The sequence below is a fragment of the Camponotus floridanus genome, unplaced genomic scaffold, assembly GCF_003227725.1.
Source record: "Camponotus floridanus strain SB8 unplaced genomic scaffold, Cflo_v7.5 scaffold31, whole genome shotgun sequence".
NCBI lineage: Eukaryota > Metazoa > Arthropoda > Insecta > Hymenoptera > Formicidae > Camponotus > Camponotus floridanus.
In genome coordinates this window covers 369,682-388,723 of record NW_020229448.1, presented here as the reverse complement: position 1 = coordinate 388,723, position 19,042 = coordinate 369,682, and the positions used below count along the sequence as shown (strand labels likewise).

The 19,042-nt window shown below is 28.4% G+C and overlaps 4 protein-coding genes across 9 annotated transcripts in view; all 4 read left to right on the top strand.

The window, feature by feature from the left end:
* The window catches only part of LOC105252378 (phosphoinositide 3-kinase adapter protein 1), a 41,485-nt gene extending 31,023 nt beyond the window's left edge, over positions 1-10,462 (top strand). For 2 of the 4 annotated variants that reach the window (XM_011259726.3, XM_020027871.2), the window contains 13 exons: positions 3,241-3,397; positions 3,500-3,887; positions 3,966-4,262; positions 4,483-4,618; positions 4,707-4,897; positions 5,471-5,540; positions 5,847-6,152; positions 6,485-6,925; positions 7,031-7,147; positions 7,400-7,494; positions 7,809-8,025; positions 8,231-8,803; positions 10,308-10,462. In XM_011259726.3, the coding sequence (XP_011258028.1) occupies positions 3,241-3,397; positions 3,500-3,887; positions 3,966-4,262; positions 4,483-4,618; positions 4,707-4,897; positions 5,471-5,540; positions 5,847-6,152; positions 6,485-6,925; positions 7,031-7,147; positions 7,400-7,494; positions 7,809-8,025; positions 8,231-8,803; positions 10,308-10,348 (3,029 nt within the window). In that variant the 3' untranslated portion in view covers positions 10,349-10,462. Of the gene's footprint in view, positions 1-3,240; positions 3,398-3,499; positions 3,888-3,965; positions 4,263-4,482; positions 4,619-4,706; positions 4,898-5,470; positions 5,542-5,846; positions 6,153-6,484; positions 6,926-7,030; positions 7,148-7,399; positions 7,495-7,808; positions 8,026-8,230; positions 8,804-9,498 lie in introns of all 4 variants that reach the window. The other 2 variants (XM_025410362.1, XM_020027872.2) reach the window with 2 other exon arrangements.
* A 1,115-nt stretch (positions 10,463-11,577) lies between these two features.
* LOC105252375 (waprin-Phi1) lies at positions 11,578-13,527 on the top strand. 2 transcript variants are annotated; one of them, XM_025410363.1, is made up of 3 exons: positions 11,578-11,690; positions 12,398-12,681; positions 13,235-13,526. In XM_025410363.1, exons 1-3 carry the CDS (start codon positions 11,593-11,595, stop codon positions 13,447-13,449), a joined length of 597 nt encoding a protein of 198 aa, XP_025266148.1. In that variant the 5' UTR covers positions 11,578-11,592; the 3' UTR covers positions 13,450-13,526. The 2 variants fall into 2 exon arrangements, with proteins under 2 accessions (XP_025266148.1, XP_025266149.1); XM_025410364.1 differs by lacking the exon at positions 11,578-11,690 and adding an exon at positions 11,703-11,887 and having other exon boundaries at positions 13,235-13,527.
* Positions 13,528-14,641: 1,114 nt separating this feature from the next.
* Positions 14,642-17,187, top strand: LOC105252376 (waprin-Thr1). 2 transcript variants are annotated; one of them, XM_011259720.2, is made up of 4 exons: positions 14,642-14,773; positions 15,239-15,298; positions 16,160-16,327; positions 16,538-17,187. In XM_011259720.2, the coding sequence occupies exons 1-4, from the start codon at positions 14,767-14,769 to the stop codon at positions 16,630-16,632; spliced, it is 330 nt and encodes a 109-aa protein (XP_011258022.1). In that variant the 5' UTR covers positions 14,642-14,766; the 3' UTR covers positions 16,633-17,187. The 2 variants fall into 2 exon arrangements, with proteins under 2 accessions (XP_011258022.1, XP_011258021.1); XM_011259719.2 differs by having other exon boundaries at positions 14,646-14,773; positions 16,160-16,336.
* A 107-nt stretch (positions 17,188-17,294) lies between these two features.
* Positions 17,295-18,717, top strand: LOC105252374 (receptor-binding cancer antigen expressed on SiSo cells). The gene is made up of 4 exons (XM_011259716.3): positions 17,295-17,696; positions 17,948-18,100; positions 18,193-18,303; positions 18,369-18,717. Exons 1-4 carry the CDS (start codon positions 17,532-17,534, stop codon positions 18,552-18,554), a joined length of 615 nt encoding a protein of 204 aa, XP_011258018.1. The 5' UTR covers positions 17,295-17,531; the 3' UTR covers positions 18,555-18,717.
* The last annotated feature ends 325 nt before the right edge of the window (positions 18,718-19,042 follow it).

Sequence of the window (19,042 nt, the reverse complement as noted above, 5' to 3'; positions counted from 1 at the left end):
TATTATTAATTACTTTGTTATTAAATTAATTACAAATGAAATGAAATAGTATAGTTGCATATAAATCGCGAAACATCTCATATATCTCATAGTTAAATATTTATTATAGTAATAAAAATATAAAATTAGTTCTTGTCACTACATATTTATAATGTATCTTTCTTATACTAATTTTTTTTTATAAACGTGTGTGTCAGCTATATATATTCTGATATATTCAATGCATAATACAGATGCTTAATTAAATGCAAAACCAATGTGTGAATTGAATACAAATGAGTAACGTTATTATTTATACAAATTATTTATCACTTATCCACATCATTGTATTTAATATTTAAAATTGCAATGACAATTTTAATTATTTATTAATTTATTTCCCAGCAGAAATGATATTTTTAAAACATAAAATACATATTTGAAATAAAATAAAGAGCAAAGAGCTTCGTCATCCGCCGCCTCATCTTTGTGTGATTAAAAGAGATAAAAATTTTATTTTAGAAAATCACTATCGGAAAATTGTATTACTCAACTGTCAGTAGAGATATTCTGTTTAGTTTTTATATATTAAAATTTATTCATGAAAATTTTAAATTTGTGTTTTGGTTTGTATTTCGAAAATATTAATAGAAATATACAAAAAAATATATATAGATATAAATTTTTTAACAATTTTAATTTTTAATCTTTTGTAAAAAAAATTAAAAGTAAAATATATATATATATATATATATATATATATATATATATATTAAATTTCTAATGATTTCGGAAAAAGAATATATTTACTTATTTGTATAAATAAAATAAAATTATAAAAATGATAAATATCTTTATAATTTTCTTCAAAAAATATTATCTATTAAATTAATTAAAAAAAACATTTTAAAAAAATTAAAATATATATTTTTTTAGCAGATTTATACAATTTACTCTTGAAAAACACTCTAAAGATAGTGATTGGATTAGACAATTACATTAGACAATTGACTCTTGAAAAATATTCTAAAGGTAAAGATTATCTTCAAAACCCTTTGATAAAAATGTAATATATAGCAACTTAGACATTTTATATGGATTTAATAAATTATATTTTAGATAAAACACACAAAATGAATAAATATGAATGAATTAAATTGACAAAACATAATGAAACTCTAATTATATCGCACAGATGCGTCTCACGATTGTATAATACTGTCATTGTTTGACGTAGTCAAAAGACAGGAACAGACAATTCAGATAGAGAATTCGCAACTTAATATGCATCACGCGTACAAAAAAATTATGGGCATCGCCTAATTCGCCTCTAAAGCTGAGCGTGAAAACAATACACTCGGGGTGGGGCTTCGAAATAAACGGTACGATTTCCTCTTCAGAGACAGTTCGAGCAGTCGTACTTCGTCATCCGCCGCCTCATCTTCGTGTGATTAAAAGAGATAAAAATTTTATTTTAGAAAATCACTATCGGAAAATTGTATTACTCAACTGTCAGTAGAGATATATATTTAGTGATTATTTCGAGTTATTAGAATATTGAAATTAAAATTTTGGAATTAAAACGAAAGCGAAAAAAGAAAATACGCGCTTTTAATGTTTTGCCTTCCAAAAACGTATGCAATTGAATTCTTCAAGTACAATTAGAAATATTGAAAAAAATGATGGCCGATGTTTGCGTCAGCCCTCGACCGAGAAGACGAAATCGACCAAATTTTTTAAATCTTTACGCATTAACAAGTAAGTTAAAGTGAGATAACATAAATTCCCTAAAATGCATATTATTACGCGAACTATTAACAAGAATTGTCTTGATATTTGGAAAAGAATGAATTGTCTTAAAGTATTCAGACATGCTTCTCTTTGAATGCATTGATCTTTTTGCAGCAATTATTATCATCCAAAGAGCGATTTACAATTGTGTGTTATAAATCGAATGTATTTTCCACGATATTATCATTGTAATGTTTTATGAAAGTTATTAGATACCGCTACAATAATTAAGAATGTAATAGAATTTATAAAATGTGACGTTAATAATTTATATATATTGAACATATAATGCATAATAAAATATTTACAGTAATATTAAATAAAAAATAAATTCTTGAAATAGTTTTAAAATTATTCATGCGCAATTAAAATAACAAGATAAAATAGAAAAAGAATCAGAATTTAGAATATATTTTCTAAAGAAGAAAGGCGCTAAGAGAAAGAAAGGCCAAAACCAGAAATTTATTTTTATATTTTATTTCATTTAAAACAGAAAGCATATATCGAAAATGAAAGCCGCGCGCTTCACGTAATAGAAATAAAAAAATTGTAACATTCCGCTAATAGAATAAAATTACGGAATTTTTTCATTTACTTCTGTCGAAAAATACTTTATTCGAAATAATTTTCAGTTATTTGCTTAATAAAATTTTTTATTACATAAAAAACTCTATAGAGAGAAAAATATATAAAACGTATAAAAGAGAAATACCAATGCTCTTCATATAATTTTTCGGTAGTCGATTTAAAGATTTGATTTAACAAAAATGCTCACAATATTTTTCTTATATTCTAGATATTAATATTGAATATAAAAAATAAAAATTAAATAAAAAGAATAAATAATCATCTATAATTCAATGTATCCGCATTATAATATCAACAATATCACATTAAATTCGACTCATTCAATTGAATCACTGGCGCCATTGTGTGCTGCTTTTAGGTTTAGGATTTTATGAAACCGTTTCATCATCCTACTGTCATCGTTTTCGCGTGTAGCACGAAATAGCCGCGTTATCTGCGACATTATTTCATTAAACATATTATAGTCGCGTTGCGTGTTCCGTGATATGCGTCATCCGAAATTAAACATCCCTTGTATGTCATGAGAAACATAAACCATGCGAGGTTGACATACATACAGAAAACATTCTATAAATTAAAGAATGATTATAAAAATATAAACTAATGCATTGAAAAATCTCAAACAAATTGTGAATGTATTTGTGTTCGAAATAAAAATTAAATAAAATTAAAAAATATATATTATAAAATTAAAATCTGATTTAATAATTATTTATGAATAAAATTATGTACAATTTTCAGTCATTTCTGCTTCAAAAGCAAAAATGTTTTACCATTTACATCTTCATCTAAAAATATAAGTTTTATTTGATATCCCTATATAAAAAATAATCTTATAGATACTTAGGTCAATTAATTTAATATTTCAATTACTTGTTTCAGGGTCGCATTCAGCAACAGTCTTATCGAGAGACGGGCACACAGAAGACGATGTCCTCATTGTCTCTAGCAAAGACAGCGAGGCTTCCAACTTGTGGGTTAATTATTTAACTGGATGTTTCGAGCAAATCAGTCGTCAACAAGGACGACCCCCGTTCAAGTAAGTATAAAAAGTATAATGCTTTGAGGCAATATCCTCGGTACTTGAGTTGGATAAAATCTTGAATTTTAGAGAGCCTAAGCTAATAATATATTGTTTCAGAGTACGTCATATGATGATCGAAGAACCGATAGCTCCAAAAATGGAGGAGAAAATCCGATCGTCTCGTCTTCAAATCATTATTGTGTGTCCAATACTGCTGGAACGTATTCAAATTAATTCTGAAAATGCCGTGCATCTCACTAGTCATCTAGTCACCGAGAAAGTATTGGCGATGATGTTGGGCGTACAAGACGAGCACATCAATGACACTCATAGGTCCAGCTTGATTTCTTTCGATCGGTGGAGGAAGTTCTTCGTCAAAGATCAGGATGCGATGTTCGTAAGTGAATTGTTAGGCGCGGCGGTTGCCACTCTGGGCACTACACCGCCATCAGCTCTCAGAAACGACAAAACTGCATTTTCCGTGCATCCGAAAAAGGTCAAATTAGTAAGTATAATTGTTGACATTTTTTTTTCGAAAATATATATTGCAAGAACTAAAAGTGAACAATATATATGTTCGCAGGGTCAGAACAAAATAATCGTCTTGTTAAATGATCCATTGAATTCCGAGGATAATGTCTCAGTGATTGTTGATCGTTGTGGCGATGCTATCGATATAAGCAATGTAAAACGAAGAAATCCTTACGCGCTACAGTTTTCTATTCCGGAAAGATGTCTTGAAGTGTCCATGTTAGTCGGCGTAAGGATATCTAAAAATGGATTTTCTCTCGGCGTTAGACAAGTCAAATGTGAAAGCAGACTCAGAGAACTAGATCAGATTCTCAGAGCACACGATAATCCCCTCGAATTTATGTGCCAGGTAATTTAATTCACATATTTCTAAGGATTAACTTAATTTAACGTCAAACTATTGTAGTAAAGTTAAATTCAATTCCAGTATAGCTATTTTATAAAATAATTCTGACAATGGAAAATCATATGTACTACTATTATAGATAATTTCGATATAATTTTCGATTTTTAATTTAAAAATTATACGATAATAAATAATATTATTGCGTTTCTTCCATTCGTTGCAGACTTTTGGCTTCAGTTCTACCGATCGGGAACAGTTGGACAACTGGATGGTCCATGCGTTTCAGAAAAATATCCCTCCCTACTTCAATCTCTTATCTGCTCCAAATGGTATGATAACTTCCCATAAAAATTATACGAGTAAGTAACATCTAATTTAATAATTAATTGCAAGTTACATATTCGAGTCTATTTCATTGATACAACGCGATTTTTTAATTTATTTCAGGTCCAGAGGAAACTCCGACGTTGCTGCATTTCGCTGCACGATTTGGTCTAGAAAAACTGGCATGGCAATTACTAGAATGTCCGGGTGGCGATCTGGCATGCGATTTGAAGAATGCCTCCGATCTAACTCCAACCGATCTCGCCGAGCAAGCCGGACATACGAGACTGGCTCATCAACTGCGGGGCTACATGGTACAAAAACCTCGCCTTTAGACTGACGTCGCAAATAGTCGAACACAATCGGTACTTTCGCGAGATTTTATTCTTCGCTTCTCTCAAGACTTTTGACGCTTATTACACGCGTGCTTGTCTCATAAAGAAAGTTTTAAAAATATAAGATACATATAAAAAAGAAAAAATAAAAACTTTATTCTTATTTAATGATAAGTCTGTTTCTTATTTATTTCTCTCGCATAATCTTCAAGCAATTCAAATATTTGTCTCAGCGAGACAAGATTTTAAAAGAAATGTTTGTTCAGAGATTATGTAGAAAAATAAATAAAAAAATAAACTTTATTTCAATATATGATAAAATAAGAATAAAATTATTTCATTTTCTTTTTGAAAAATATCTCACTTTTAAAACTTTCCTTGCTTATCTCGAAGCAAGAATATTTCGAGAAGAAAAATCACGCGAATTCGCATGTTACTCATTTAATAATTTTCGAATCATAGAATCGATCGGTCGATGGAATTAATCGATGTCATTAACTTTGCATTGCATGTTTCGGGCGTGACTTTGGATTCCGGTCGACGAAATTCCAGCAAATGAACGAGTTCACCAACATGTATAGCTATCTCAAAGTCATAAGTCAGACGAACAACCGATCATCAGGTATTTGCACCAATATCATAATAATTACGAAAATACGACGGTTCTATCATCCACTCTAAGTCATTGTTTTCATGGAATAATTAAAATATCAAGACTTTTTGTAGAATATAGGACTGTTCGTTTTTAATGACATAATATATTTTTAATTTTATGCCAAATAATGGCAAATGATAATTCTACATAAAAAAAATAAGATGGAAACATTCGATCGAGTAAAACTAAATCAATTTTATTATTCTTGAGTAGCATATATAATTATAATAATGTGTGTGTTATCTTTGAAAGAGATAATATGAATATGTTTAGGGACGAATTCAACTACGGATGTTCTGTCAACGGTTGGGAATGAAACCGGCAACGAAAAAGAAGATTACTGTCGACCGAGACCTTTGAGCGAGGCGTACTTGGTACCACCGACCGCGAGACCAGTAACAACTCTGACCCCGACTCTACAAACGACAATTGCTAATACATCCACGAACAATACCTTAGCGAATTATTCGATCGTACCGACGCCTACACCAGTAATATTACCGTCCACACCAACGACCACTGCCATATCGAACGGACTGGATCTGTCTTTTCAGGGTTACATGAAAATGCATTCCACCGGTAAAAGCCTCATTTTTAAAATTTTTCATAAATAGTCATATTTATTATCATATATAAAATGAATTCTTTTTATTATAATATATTACGTCTTTAAAAATATGGATAGATTCTTTATTTATATAAGCCAAATTAAAATTTTCTATAAATTATAAAAAATTCAATAATACTGTATAAGATAATGTACTATATATTTTTATTTGATTTTAAAGCGAATACATGAATCCATTATTTGATTTTTTAATCATTTTTATTTGATTTTTTTAAAGCGAATGCATGAATCCAATTTGATGCATGAAACAAATTTCTAATGGGACAAAAATGTATATTTAAAGGTTCAAAGATACTTAACACGAGCACGACGAATCCATCGCAATCCCGAACGGGTACACCTACGCAAGGCGTCCGTCAAGAGTGCCATCAAAATTCACCAGGAGCAAGAGATGAAAATTGCCAAAAAATATGTCAGAATTTTTCCTACAACAGAACGTCGTCTAACAGCAGCACCAAGTCTAGAGAACCGTCAGGTCCTCAAGACGAGCTCTTGGAAATTATTAACGACTTCAAAAATAACGTCTTTACAATATCCGAAGTAGAGAGACTCGTTGAAAACTGGCAGAAGCGAAACGATGTACAGCAAAGTTTCAAAGATAAACAACGGCAACTTATGGCAATGAGAGAGGAATATGACAGGATACAAAAAAGAATGAAAGATGAGATGAAGACTCCGACGCCCTTCGACAAGATACGAAAATTCTTCTCCAAAGGGAAGAAAGGTAAGCGCCATTCGGTACTTTTAGAACCCTTTTTTATCATTTTTAGTATGATTCATTGTCGAAATGAAATAATAATTAAAATTTTTCTACTGAATTTTATTACAGATACAAAAGAATCTGTTAGTACTGTTGCCGATTCGTCTTCAATTAAATCTGAAAGTATTAACAGTGGATTAACTGATCGCAGACCTGTTAGCAGCTTAAGTCTTCGTAGTGTTTCTAGTAAGTATAATCTAATATAATAAAACATTATAATTCAAAATTAAAATTTAAAATAATAATTTAGTCGCGTTCGAGAAAGAACTAATTGTAAGATATGTCAGAAGAAGAAATACATCTCTCTGAGAGATATTTAAAAAGTTAAACATTTTCTAGATATTTTTTAGACTATTATAATTTGTGGATTAATAATAAAGAAAATATATGAATAATTAGATACTTTAGTTACGTGTTCATTTATAATTTCACTCTTAGGTTCATCCTCTTCTGGCAGAATGAGCACTGTTAGTGGTTGCAGTGGCACTAGCTTGGGCGATAGTGGAACCCATTCAGATTCCGAAGACAGAAGAGTACGTGCACAATATATCAAAAATTAGAACCTATCAATTTTAATTTAAATAACTACACCATTGATCAAAGGAATAACAATCACTATTCAAATTTTCTGTATTCTTCTGTTACGCTTGTTATTAAGAATAATATTTAACACACTTGTAAAAAACTTTGTGATTAAAACTTTTTTTTATATTTTCTAAGATTAACTCGAAGAGAAAAGAAGAAAAAAATAGACTAAAAAGTATATGATTAAAAATATATATTAGAAAAGAACAAAAATATCGCACAATCTTCTATTATTAAGTTAAATTTTTATCAAAATTTTCAGCTTCAAAATGTCAGAGACGAAAAGACTGGCATGGGCTCTTACGAGATACCACCTGCGCCTAAACCGTTCACAGGTAGATATTCACCAGCGTCTGGGTATTCCCCATCACCGACCACCTCTATCGCGCGTGATCTCGATCTCCGACAAACACAATCACCGTCCAGGGCCAGCGACGAACATTATATTGCGTTTCCACCTTCGGGTTTACCCGTTCATGGTAATTTGGAATTAATTAAATTATACATTTATCTCTCTATCTGTTCTAGATATCTCGAACTATGTCAAGAACATAAAGTCCGAAGACGTTTTAAAAAACATTTGAAAGATTGAAGGACATTTATTAGACGTCTTTTAAACGTGTTCATAACATCAAAGATTTCAAAAATATATAACAGTATAAATTTGCACTTCAACTTTCGCAGCGTTTAAAGCGGATGGTTCTCCGAGGGAACCGGAGACACCAAGCTCGCCATGCGAACATCCAAGGTATCTCGAGTTTATTCAGAATGTCTCGTTGGACAAAAATCAAGAAGAAATCGCAGCAACGAAATACGCCGGCAACAGTTACACGAACATCAATCCGTCGACGTCGAATTTTACGCCACCAGTTGCACCACCGGGAATGTGCATTCCAGATTGCACGAGCAGCGAAACCGTATCCGCCGATTCCGTTCGCGTAAATTGCGAAACTACGATCACAGAACATCGCGGTGATGATATCGCCGAGGCATGTTCCGACATGACAAATATGAGACCGTCTGACATCGATGAGGTCGATTCCGCGCTTATTATTCGAGGTCAAGAGACAACCGGAACGAAATACGACGAGGGACACGTACTGGTGGATTCGACGAACATTTCGAAAAATATAAATGAGGCCACCGAGACTAGAATGCCGGAATACATGAACCTTGCTATTAATATGGGTCATGAAACTATCAAGGACCTCGGCGCTATACCAAAGAAATTGCCTGCGCCACCCGTGCCGCCGAGAGGTATAACTTATGTTATATAATTCATGTTATATAATTTCATTTAATGATGATATATACACACACACACTCTGTGATTGTTAATCATAATTGCAAAATATGTATTAATAATCATGGAGTTATATTAAAATTAATTAGCAATAATCGACACAATTACTATAATAATATAAAAAAATTGATTTAAAATTTCTTTTTCCGAATCGAATAAATACATATATTCAAAAATGCAATAAGTCTTAAACAATACATTAATCTGAACTATGTACAAAATGAATCTATAAATACTGACCTGTTGTAACTCTCCAGGAATTAAAAGCCAAGAGAAAAGATTACAAGAATTTCGTAGAAATCGCTAAGAAAGATATTAATGATTCATACTTATTCTTGTAACTCATAATAAATACATATTGAAAAAAATTTTTTTATTTTTATCTATTAAAACATTTGAAAAACTAAAGTGATTATGACACATGAGATACTGACTCATTCAAAATCGCTGAAATATGAGTTTTATTAGCTTTCTCAATTCTCTATGAATAATGTCCAATTTCGCAATTTTAAAAAATAATTAAAATATACTAAATACACAATAAAAGTATAATTATATAAATATTGATATCTCTATACTCGTATATAATTATAAATATACACTATATTTTAAAAAATTATTTTCAATATATTTTTATTATCTGTTGCAGGTACTACTAAGAAATAGAAAACAGAAATTGAAACACGTAAAAAATTCATTTACAAGTTCTCATACGAATTATATATTGATTCTTTCACGCATTAAATCATTGACTGAATTATCAATAATAAAAAGAAAATTAACATTAGTCATTTATATCGTCTATCGTAACGTACTCGGTTTAATTATATATGACGTTATATCTATCCACGTAAAAAGATAATTGTTTAGTGCAAGACAGTGGTTATTGCTCATAACTATTTTTATAAATGCACAGTGAATATTTGCAAAAATATGCGAAGATACATGCAAACTTTCTCGTATCATATTATTCGTATAAAAAAGATGTTAATTTGATTAGTCTACATGCAAATTAAGACATTATAAAATCAATTATATTTCCATTAATTTTGGAATGCAAGATGTGGCTTAGACTAAACAAATTATACAGAAACAAAAAAAGATTTTATTCCGCATGAAAAGAATATAACTGGTATAAAATCATTTAAATAATCAGGGAAAAAAGTTTTATTTTCGAATGCAAAGGAGTTTAATTTGCATTCGAAATGCCAATAATAGAATACTAAATTACAGATATTTGGGGATTGCAGATGCATCTTTGCACTTTTTTTTCTCCACTCTTCTTCTTCGTCCATTCTCCCGTCTACTTTGATTATATAAACATCGAATCTAATTTTCGAAAATATATTGTACTATTTTTATATAACATTAGAACGCGATACATTCATGTTAAATTAATTAGTCCTAATTAAATCAATTATCCATATATTCTTTATATATGTCTCGAATTTTTCTCAGGTATGAAGAGGCTTGAGTACCAAGGATGCATTTATCGTTAATTTTAAGATTAGTGCATAATTTCGTAAATATTTTATACTATTTTTTATTACGCCCGCCGACAATTTTATTTTATATTTATATATGTAATTATATTATTAAAAAATATACAGAGAGAAAACAAAGTCTAATTTTTATTTCTCCGTATATTTTTAAAAGAAATAATATAATATCTTTTAAGAAAAAATATAATATCATTCGTTAATGCAAGTTCTCCTTTTTTATGTATAATATAAACAAATTTATTATCAAATTTTAATATCAGATAATAATTAGAATCCTATGTTCAATGACTTTGATATTTGCAACGAACGTCATAATTAAAAATTTGAACAACCATATTACTTCTTTAAATATAATAAACAAATATTATACCGAAAAATTGTCCTCTTCTCTCTTAATATTATTATATTTATCTAAATTAGATAATATAATGTTGTTATTTATTTCCAGCACAAGTCGCCAAAATCTCCACTTTTTACTATCAAATATTACTCGTATCACATTTTTATCAAGGAAAAATAATATCTTAATTTTAAAAAATATATATCATTACATATGTATATTGTATATAAATAATAATTTGAGAGGAAAGATAATAATTTTTCAAATTATCATTTTTGAAAATAAAGTATTTTCGTCAGAATTACGAAGGAAACAGTCTCGACTAACAACAGTTCGAAAACCACGTCTTTCCTTCCGGTCAATTTATTAGATTCCTAATTATGATTGCGGTTTACCACCAACATTTTTTGATTATAACATACATTCTCATTCAAAAGTATATCTGGTAAAAGCATAATATTAAGAAATAATCTTTTAATATAAGAACAGTTAAAGAAATTTATTAATCATGATGAAATTGCCAAAAAAGTATTATTTTTATCCTATAAAAATATTTTTTTAGAATTTCAAATATTTGTAATCTTGATCAAATCAAAATTAATTATACAAATATTTCTATGACATATCAGGATTGCATAACATATATATAGTTAGTTATACATATATTATTATAATTTTGAAAAAATCATTCATAACATTTTTCTTGAAAAAATAGATATTATATATAATAAATAATAAAATATTTCTATATATATATATATATATATATATATATATATAAATTATATTAATTATATCAGATGTATGTATCTTTAAACGCATATATACACACACATGATATTGTATAGAGTGTGTGCAAAAGTAAGCAATGATATAGGAGGGGGAATGATGAAGCTGACTAATGGTAGACATATATATCAGAAGAACCATTCTGTTGAATGGTAAAAACGAAAAGACTTTGATCGCATTTACGTCCGGCTGTACTCCTCAAGTAAAAAAGTATGACATATACAATTAGTATATTTTAAATATAGAGTGAAAAGTGTCGTTTTTTCATCAACGTAATTATCGTATTAATAATCGTATAAATAGTGTCTTACGCATTATAAAATGGTGAGAAATAAAGTCGAGGTCAAGAGATGTAAAAGTCAAAAGATGAATTGATAAGTCATGATAGAGTATAAGAAATGTCTTATGTTAGTGTTACATTAACATTGAATAAAATAATATCATAAAATCTAAATTCTATCAAATTCTACTAATATTAATCAATCATTCATCATTCTTTTAATCCATTAATTTTTTAAATTTATAAAAATGATTTAGATTCAGTTAATAAGAAGAATTATTGTATCACAACAATCTATATTTCTTAATTGAAATAATAGCTGATAAAACAAATATAAGGAAAGCATTATTTTCTGAAAAAATTTATTTAAAATATTTTATCTTGGAAAAATATATATCTATTTTATTTATTGTTTAATATAATTATTATTGTAACACAAAATAAAAATTTTGAAGATATTTTTTTCAAAATCCAATTTAATTTATTATGTATATATATATATATATATATTTATATATATATTTAAAGCTTAATATTTATAGCAAACATTCTTCTATCATCAAATTAAATTTTCCAATTCATATTTATCGTTTTAAATATATTATATATTAATTTAAAATGTATATATTGCATTTAGCCTCTTCCCAAGCAAAATTACGAAGTGCCACAGTGTTCAGAGCAACAAAAAAATGAAGTTGCTAGTCCTGTCTCTAGTCTTTATGGTGATAATTTCTATCGCCAAAACACAAACCAGATATGTAGCAAAAGCAGGTTCATGTCCACCTGCCTTACCTGTACAATTCTGCGGACGTTCCTGCTACGTTGACGCACATTGCGCTGGAATTGGCAAATGTTGTCCGACCCGATGTGGTGGTTCCATTTGCTCCATGCCTGTCACGATGAAACAACATATCCAAACAGGTAACTTTCTCAGCCTCTTAGACTTTTTGATCTGAAACAATAACATCGATGCACAATTTTAAAAATTGTATTTAAGAATTACAATTCAATATAAATAATAAAAATTACAATAAAACTAAATTTATTGTAACTTAATAAATTAAACTATTCTTAAATATTTTTATTCACAACAAAATTTTCAGTATCATTTTAATATAATATATCTAATAAATTATATTGTGAATCTAATATAAGTAGTTTTATATTTATTTAATATTTTCTATTTTTCTATTTTAATAAATAAAAAATGTTCAGAAAAAGAAAAGAAAAAAAACAAGTTTCTCCATAATTGATTTATTATTTTTATTATTATAAACTTATGGAAAATAATAAATTAATATCACACACACACACACACATATATATATATATATATATATATATATATATATATAAAGTTCACAGAAACATTCAAACAAATTATAGAATAAAGAAATTATATAATAAAAATTATATAACTACAAAAATAATCATAATTATAATTATATAAAAAATTGAATTTTGCTTTGTATAGAAAAACCAGGATCTTGCCCATCGGTACCGACAGGAAGATGGGTATGTTCGTCGACTTGTAACAGCGACAACGATTGTAGAGGAAGCCTGAAGTGCTGTAAAAACAGATGTGGGGCTTTAGCTTGCCAAAAGCCAATGGTCGAGACATTCGAATCTATCGAAACTCCGGTTCAACCGATTGTTTCGCGTTTTGGAAATAATTACGATAATTATTAAAGAGATTACTCTCTTTTTCTCGCTCGCTCTTTCTCTTTAATTCACACATCTTTATCTCTACTATAATTATGATATAACAAATATATATATAAACTCGATTTGTGCTATAATTTTATATTTGATTTATTAACATCATTCCATTTTGTATAACTTAATATAATAATTACTGTATTAAGAAAGAAGAAATATTTATGATTTTATTATTATTATTATTATATTTTATAATTTAATTTTTAGCTAATTTTTATGGATCATAAATCATCATGGAAACATGTTTAATCGGTCGATAACTTTTTTAGACGGAGAGACTGTTAATCAATAAGATAGTTTAAATTGTATTGTTTTAATCTATCTGCTATGTTATAAGATAAATTTTTCAATAAATATTAAAAAATATTAATTAATAAAATTTATATCTCAATATATATATATATATATATATATATAACTATATATATATATATATATATATATAACTATATATATATATATATATATATATATATATATAACTATATATAAAAAAATATTAAAATGGCTTAAAGAAATATTTAATAAATTGTTGCTCATCAATAATCCTAGGATGATATAACAAAGGCCAAGGCTGTGTAAAATACAGCAATCAAGAAAAATGTACTTATCATCAATGGCGCATCTATTGATATGTTTTGAGACCTTAGAATGTCAAGAAGCTTTCGATATAGATGTAGAGCTTTAATTAAGTTTAATTTGGTAAATAACTTCATATAAATTTGAAAATATGAAAACAAACTGCAAAATAATAAGAAAATAAAATATTATTTATAAGTAATATTTAAAATATAAAAAGACATTTTGTATATTAAACTAATCATAAATGATACAAGAATTTTTAAACCTTTAGTATCATCTTCGATTGTAATCAAGAAAACATCTACAATTAAGTAGATACATAATATTTAAAAAAAGCAAATAGATATTTCGTTATAAAAAGCAGGAAAAATTATAATATCAATTAGATACGTGATTGCATAGCGGCTGATAATCTCTTATTTATTTCACTGCTATTATATACGTCAATGTAAATGTCACATAAATAACATATAAAAAAACATTCAAGTTCAAGTGAAATATATTTGATATTTTCCTGAATCTGATCACATTATAAATGCACTATATATCACGATGTATTCCGCACTCTCCACTCTTACTTGTCCAATGTCAAAGTAGAGGTGGAAAGTATTTAAAAGTCGATGCTGTTATCGTCACGCGTTTAAAAGTCTCATCGAAGTCGTGAGGCGCAGAATTTTAATCAAGTATTCGAGAACAACTCATAAAATGAACCGTAAGTATTTAAACGCCTCGTAACCTTGAAAGTAACAATCGACATTAGTTACGCACTTCTCCGCAGCAAAATGTAATACGCAACTTCTACATAACATTATTAGCATATATTTGAATCATGACACGAAGAACTAAAGAGTGAACATGTATTTCGCGCTATTTGCATGACAAAAGTATCAGATTAATTTTTTATGTTTTGCAGTTACATATGTATGCATAGTTATGCAAAACATAAATAAATATTACATATAATATAATAATATTATATGTGTAATTCATTATATGTGTGTGTTCATCGTTAATACAATTTTATATTATTATATATTATTACAAATCATAAAAAAATAAAAATTAATAAAAAAAAACTTATATTTTATAATTTATTGTAATATAATATTAATATAATAATGTATATAATATAATATATTATTGTATATGTATATAATATAATATTTATATTTTGCAGCAAGTTTAGTCAGGATCGTGATGCTGATGCTGCTAATTGCTAGCACGTTTGCTCAGTTTCGTAAGTGTGTTCTGTAAACGCTATTACTTATGTGTGGAAATAATAATTGTAAACGTGTGCAATTTTGCATACATCTCATATATGAAGATGGAAAAACCCGTTTTATTCTAAATACTGCGTTTATGCTCTCTTGTTTTATACACAATGTTTTCCAAGATTCGATAAAAATAGACATACAATGTCATTTGATATAAAATTTGAAATTCTTTTTTAGTAATTAAAAAATTTCGAAATGCCAATTTTTCCATGTGTGAAAATTCTCAACTTTAGAAATTTCCGGGGAAATCATCTATCACAATTTTTATATTTTAATAACTTGAATAAAAATTTTGTTAAAATAGAATTGATTTTAAATTAGAAATGAATAATCTTTATTGTTGCTTTTCTAACCGCACTGAAATTTAGTTTGCAAAAAATTCTATTAATATCTTAAATTGTTCTCTAAGAGAATTAATTGTTTCATAGATAAAAAATACTATATTTATTTATTCTCAAATTGGAAACATTCTATGAACAAATAAATTTAAAACTAATTATATAACTTAGATTTATATTTATTAAAATGTTTTCTTGCGAATCAAAATAAAGAGAATGACGTTGCACTGCAGAAATTTTAATGGACATTTAAGCAACGTAATATTCAATTATATTTTCGCATTGGCTGTCACTAACGATGCGTCAGCAATGAATGTTTGTACTCGTGTATACACATTGAAGAATTGATAACGAATAAGTAAATATTTAAACTGTAGATTTTAAAAAATTTACAAAAGAAATGCTCACTCTATATAAAAGTGTTAATTGACAAGAATGAATTCTCATTATTAACTGTATTACGTTGCAATCGTTCTCTCTATATAGATAGAAGCGGCAATTGTCCACTGAGAAATACCGTGACAAACTGTACCCCGAGATGTATGAATGATGAGCAATGTCCCTTCAATCAAAAATGCTGTCCGAATAAATGCAGTTCCACGTCATGCGCCCAATCGAGTGCCATAAACACTGGCAGCGATGGCGGATACAAGGGTTCGAGCAGTATGTATAAAAATTTTTAAATCTTATTTTCCTATACTAATTATATGGATTTAAATACATATTTAAATGTATATACGAATACATATATAAATAATATATAAATAATATATAAATATATATAAATCTATAAAAATTGGATCTGTTACTTAAATTTAAATTTACAAACTTACCGCGAAAAATACAATCACGCTTTCTTTGCAGATCAAGCTGTTTATTGCAATGGAGTGAAGTGCGCCGCGTATGAAAAATGCCAATACGACCGCAGCGCCAGGCGTGAAAAATGCACGCGCGCTTAACACATACACATACACAGCGTATAATAAAGTATAGTATAGTATATGGTACATCTCATATATATCAAGTTATGATCCATCGCTATCTCTCTCTATATATCTGCGATTTTAATTCGTAATCAAGTTTCTTGATAATTGTCACTAAAGTTAAATGCTGAATCTGAAAAAAGATTATAAAAGATTATAAAAGATTATAAAAAGATTATAAATGCAAAAGACATTTAATAACAATATAATTCGTGCGCAAGAAGTGAAAATTAAGCCCCGACCTCTGATAAAAAAAATAATCTTTTGATTTCGTGACTTACTTTGTCAATCTTTGATAGATAAGACGTTTATACTTATACAAAAATGTTGGGAAATGGACGCAAGAAGAATCAAAAGTCACGTATATCGATATTTCATACAGCGAACACATTTTGCTTACCGCATTCAATTTATATTTTTGACAATGCATATATGTTTAAATCAATTTTTGATATATATAAATATCTAGATATTTCAGTACATACCTGTATTTGTGCGTCGATATAACAATAAAACTGCGTAAGATGTTAACACGGCTGTTATTCGGACGAAACCTTCTCGTTCAAGAAATATCTCAATATCGCGTCATATCTCGATAATCGAAGTTATATTCAAGTCGATTCGAGCGATACCTGTCGCCTGACAGCTCAACCAAAAAAAGGAGACATAGGTTATGTGTCACTTAAGCGGCTCCCCCAAGTTTTACTACAAATTTATCGAAAAGTCATATCTTGTACGAGAAAGACGCGAGACGAGAATGTGAACGCTTTATCGCGATTCGATACGCAAAATGGACCGCCGATCTTGTCTCCGGTAATCGGCATAAATATCTGTCTTCCGAGGAGAGGTTAGCACTGGTCGACTTATCACAAAAAATGGCTGTGGAATTTCTGCTAAATCGATTCAAGGCTCTGCTCGTCCTGCTTTTCGGGATATTTAAGCGTGCGATGTGCTGTCTTCGACGTCGAAGAAGATCGTCCTGCGATTGCGAGCCCTTGTCCACGGTCGGTGTGGTACCAAATGTCTTAACTAACTCAACGGTATGTTTAAAATTATCATTATTTATTGAATATCATTTTTTTTATTTAATATCATTTATCATTATCAACTATAAGTATGTAAAAAATTGCAGGAATCTATTTATGCAGTTCATCTTTATGCAATTGTGTAAATATATTTTGCTATGACGGCTATTTACTATTTTTGTAGATTATGTGAAAGATAACGAAATACTATCGCTTATATATAATCAAACTTTAATATAATATTTACCAAATTTTGCTTATTTAAGGAATTAGAACAATGGGATAAATGGGAGGAGAATCCAGTTGTCGTTATACCAGATAAACCAGTTAACACGGTACAAGCAAAGATAGAGCAGTATCGACAACAAGTTGTTAAACCTCCTGAAGTACCTACTGAAGAACGACTAAACTTTTTTGAGGTAATTTTAAAACTAATTCCAAAATCTTAATAAACTCTATTTTTGAATATTATATATCATCTTAATAAACTCTATTTTTGAATATTATATAGGACATGACTCCAAGAATCACTAGACAGACAAAAGTTTTAATAAAGGATAAACATGTGGATAATTCATTTCCCAATACTGCAAAATTCACAGCCATGGATCCAGTCCCGACTGTAAGCTTGTACTTGAACGCAAACTTGTAACATGCTAGAAATTTTCATTTTTATCATGAATTTAGAATGAATTGGAAGAATGGGAAGAAAACACTGCTGCTTGGGAAGTAGATGCTATGGACGAATTCAATGACTCTACCAAAGTATTGCGAGAGCAAAGAAGAAGAGAAAGGGAACAACGGTTAATAGAGCAACAGCAAAAAAGACTGGAACGTACTGCAAAACCCTTGGGTGCAAAGATATGTTCCTGATGCAAAATCATAAACATATGGGATTTAACATCAAAATACACAATAATGTACAATTTAATGAGATATATATCAGATATTTTTAACGTAAAAATTAGTTCATTTGTATTAACTCTCAATCTCTTCGAGTTTCGTACCAGTTTTTGCTATTGTTTCATTTTTTATATTGGTTTTGTTTCGTCATTAACTAATAACTTCAAAATTATGATATAAAAATTTACATTTTTATCTTAAAAATATAGGTATTTATTTTATTTATATTTGTCAAACATTTCTCAAATCCTCAAAAACTAATTGGAACAATAGAGGGTTAATTTATGATTACAATATATTTATTTTAAATAGAATAAAATGAAACTTTATTAAGGTGTGCATTGTATTGTTACAATTTTAGAAAAATTGATTTAAATTGTCACTTTATCAAAGCCTGTAAGTATTTACAAATGTTTCTCAACATTTAAATATTTTTATTAGTTTCTTTTAATATATTT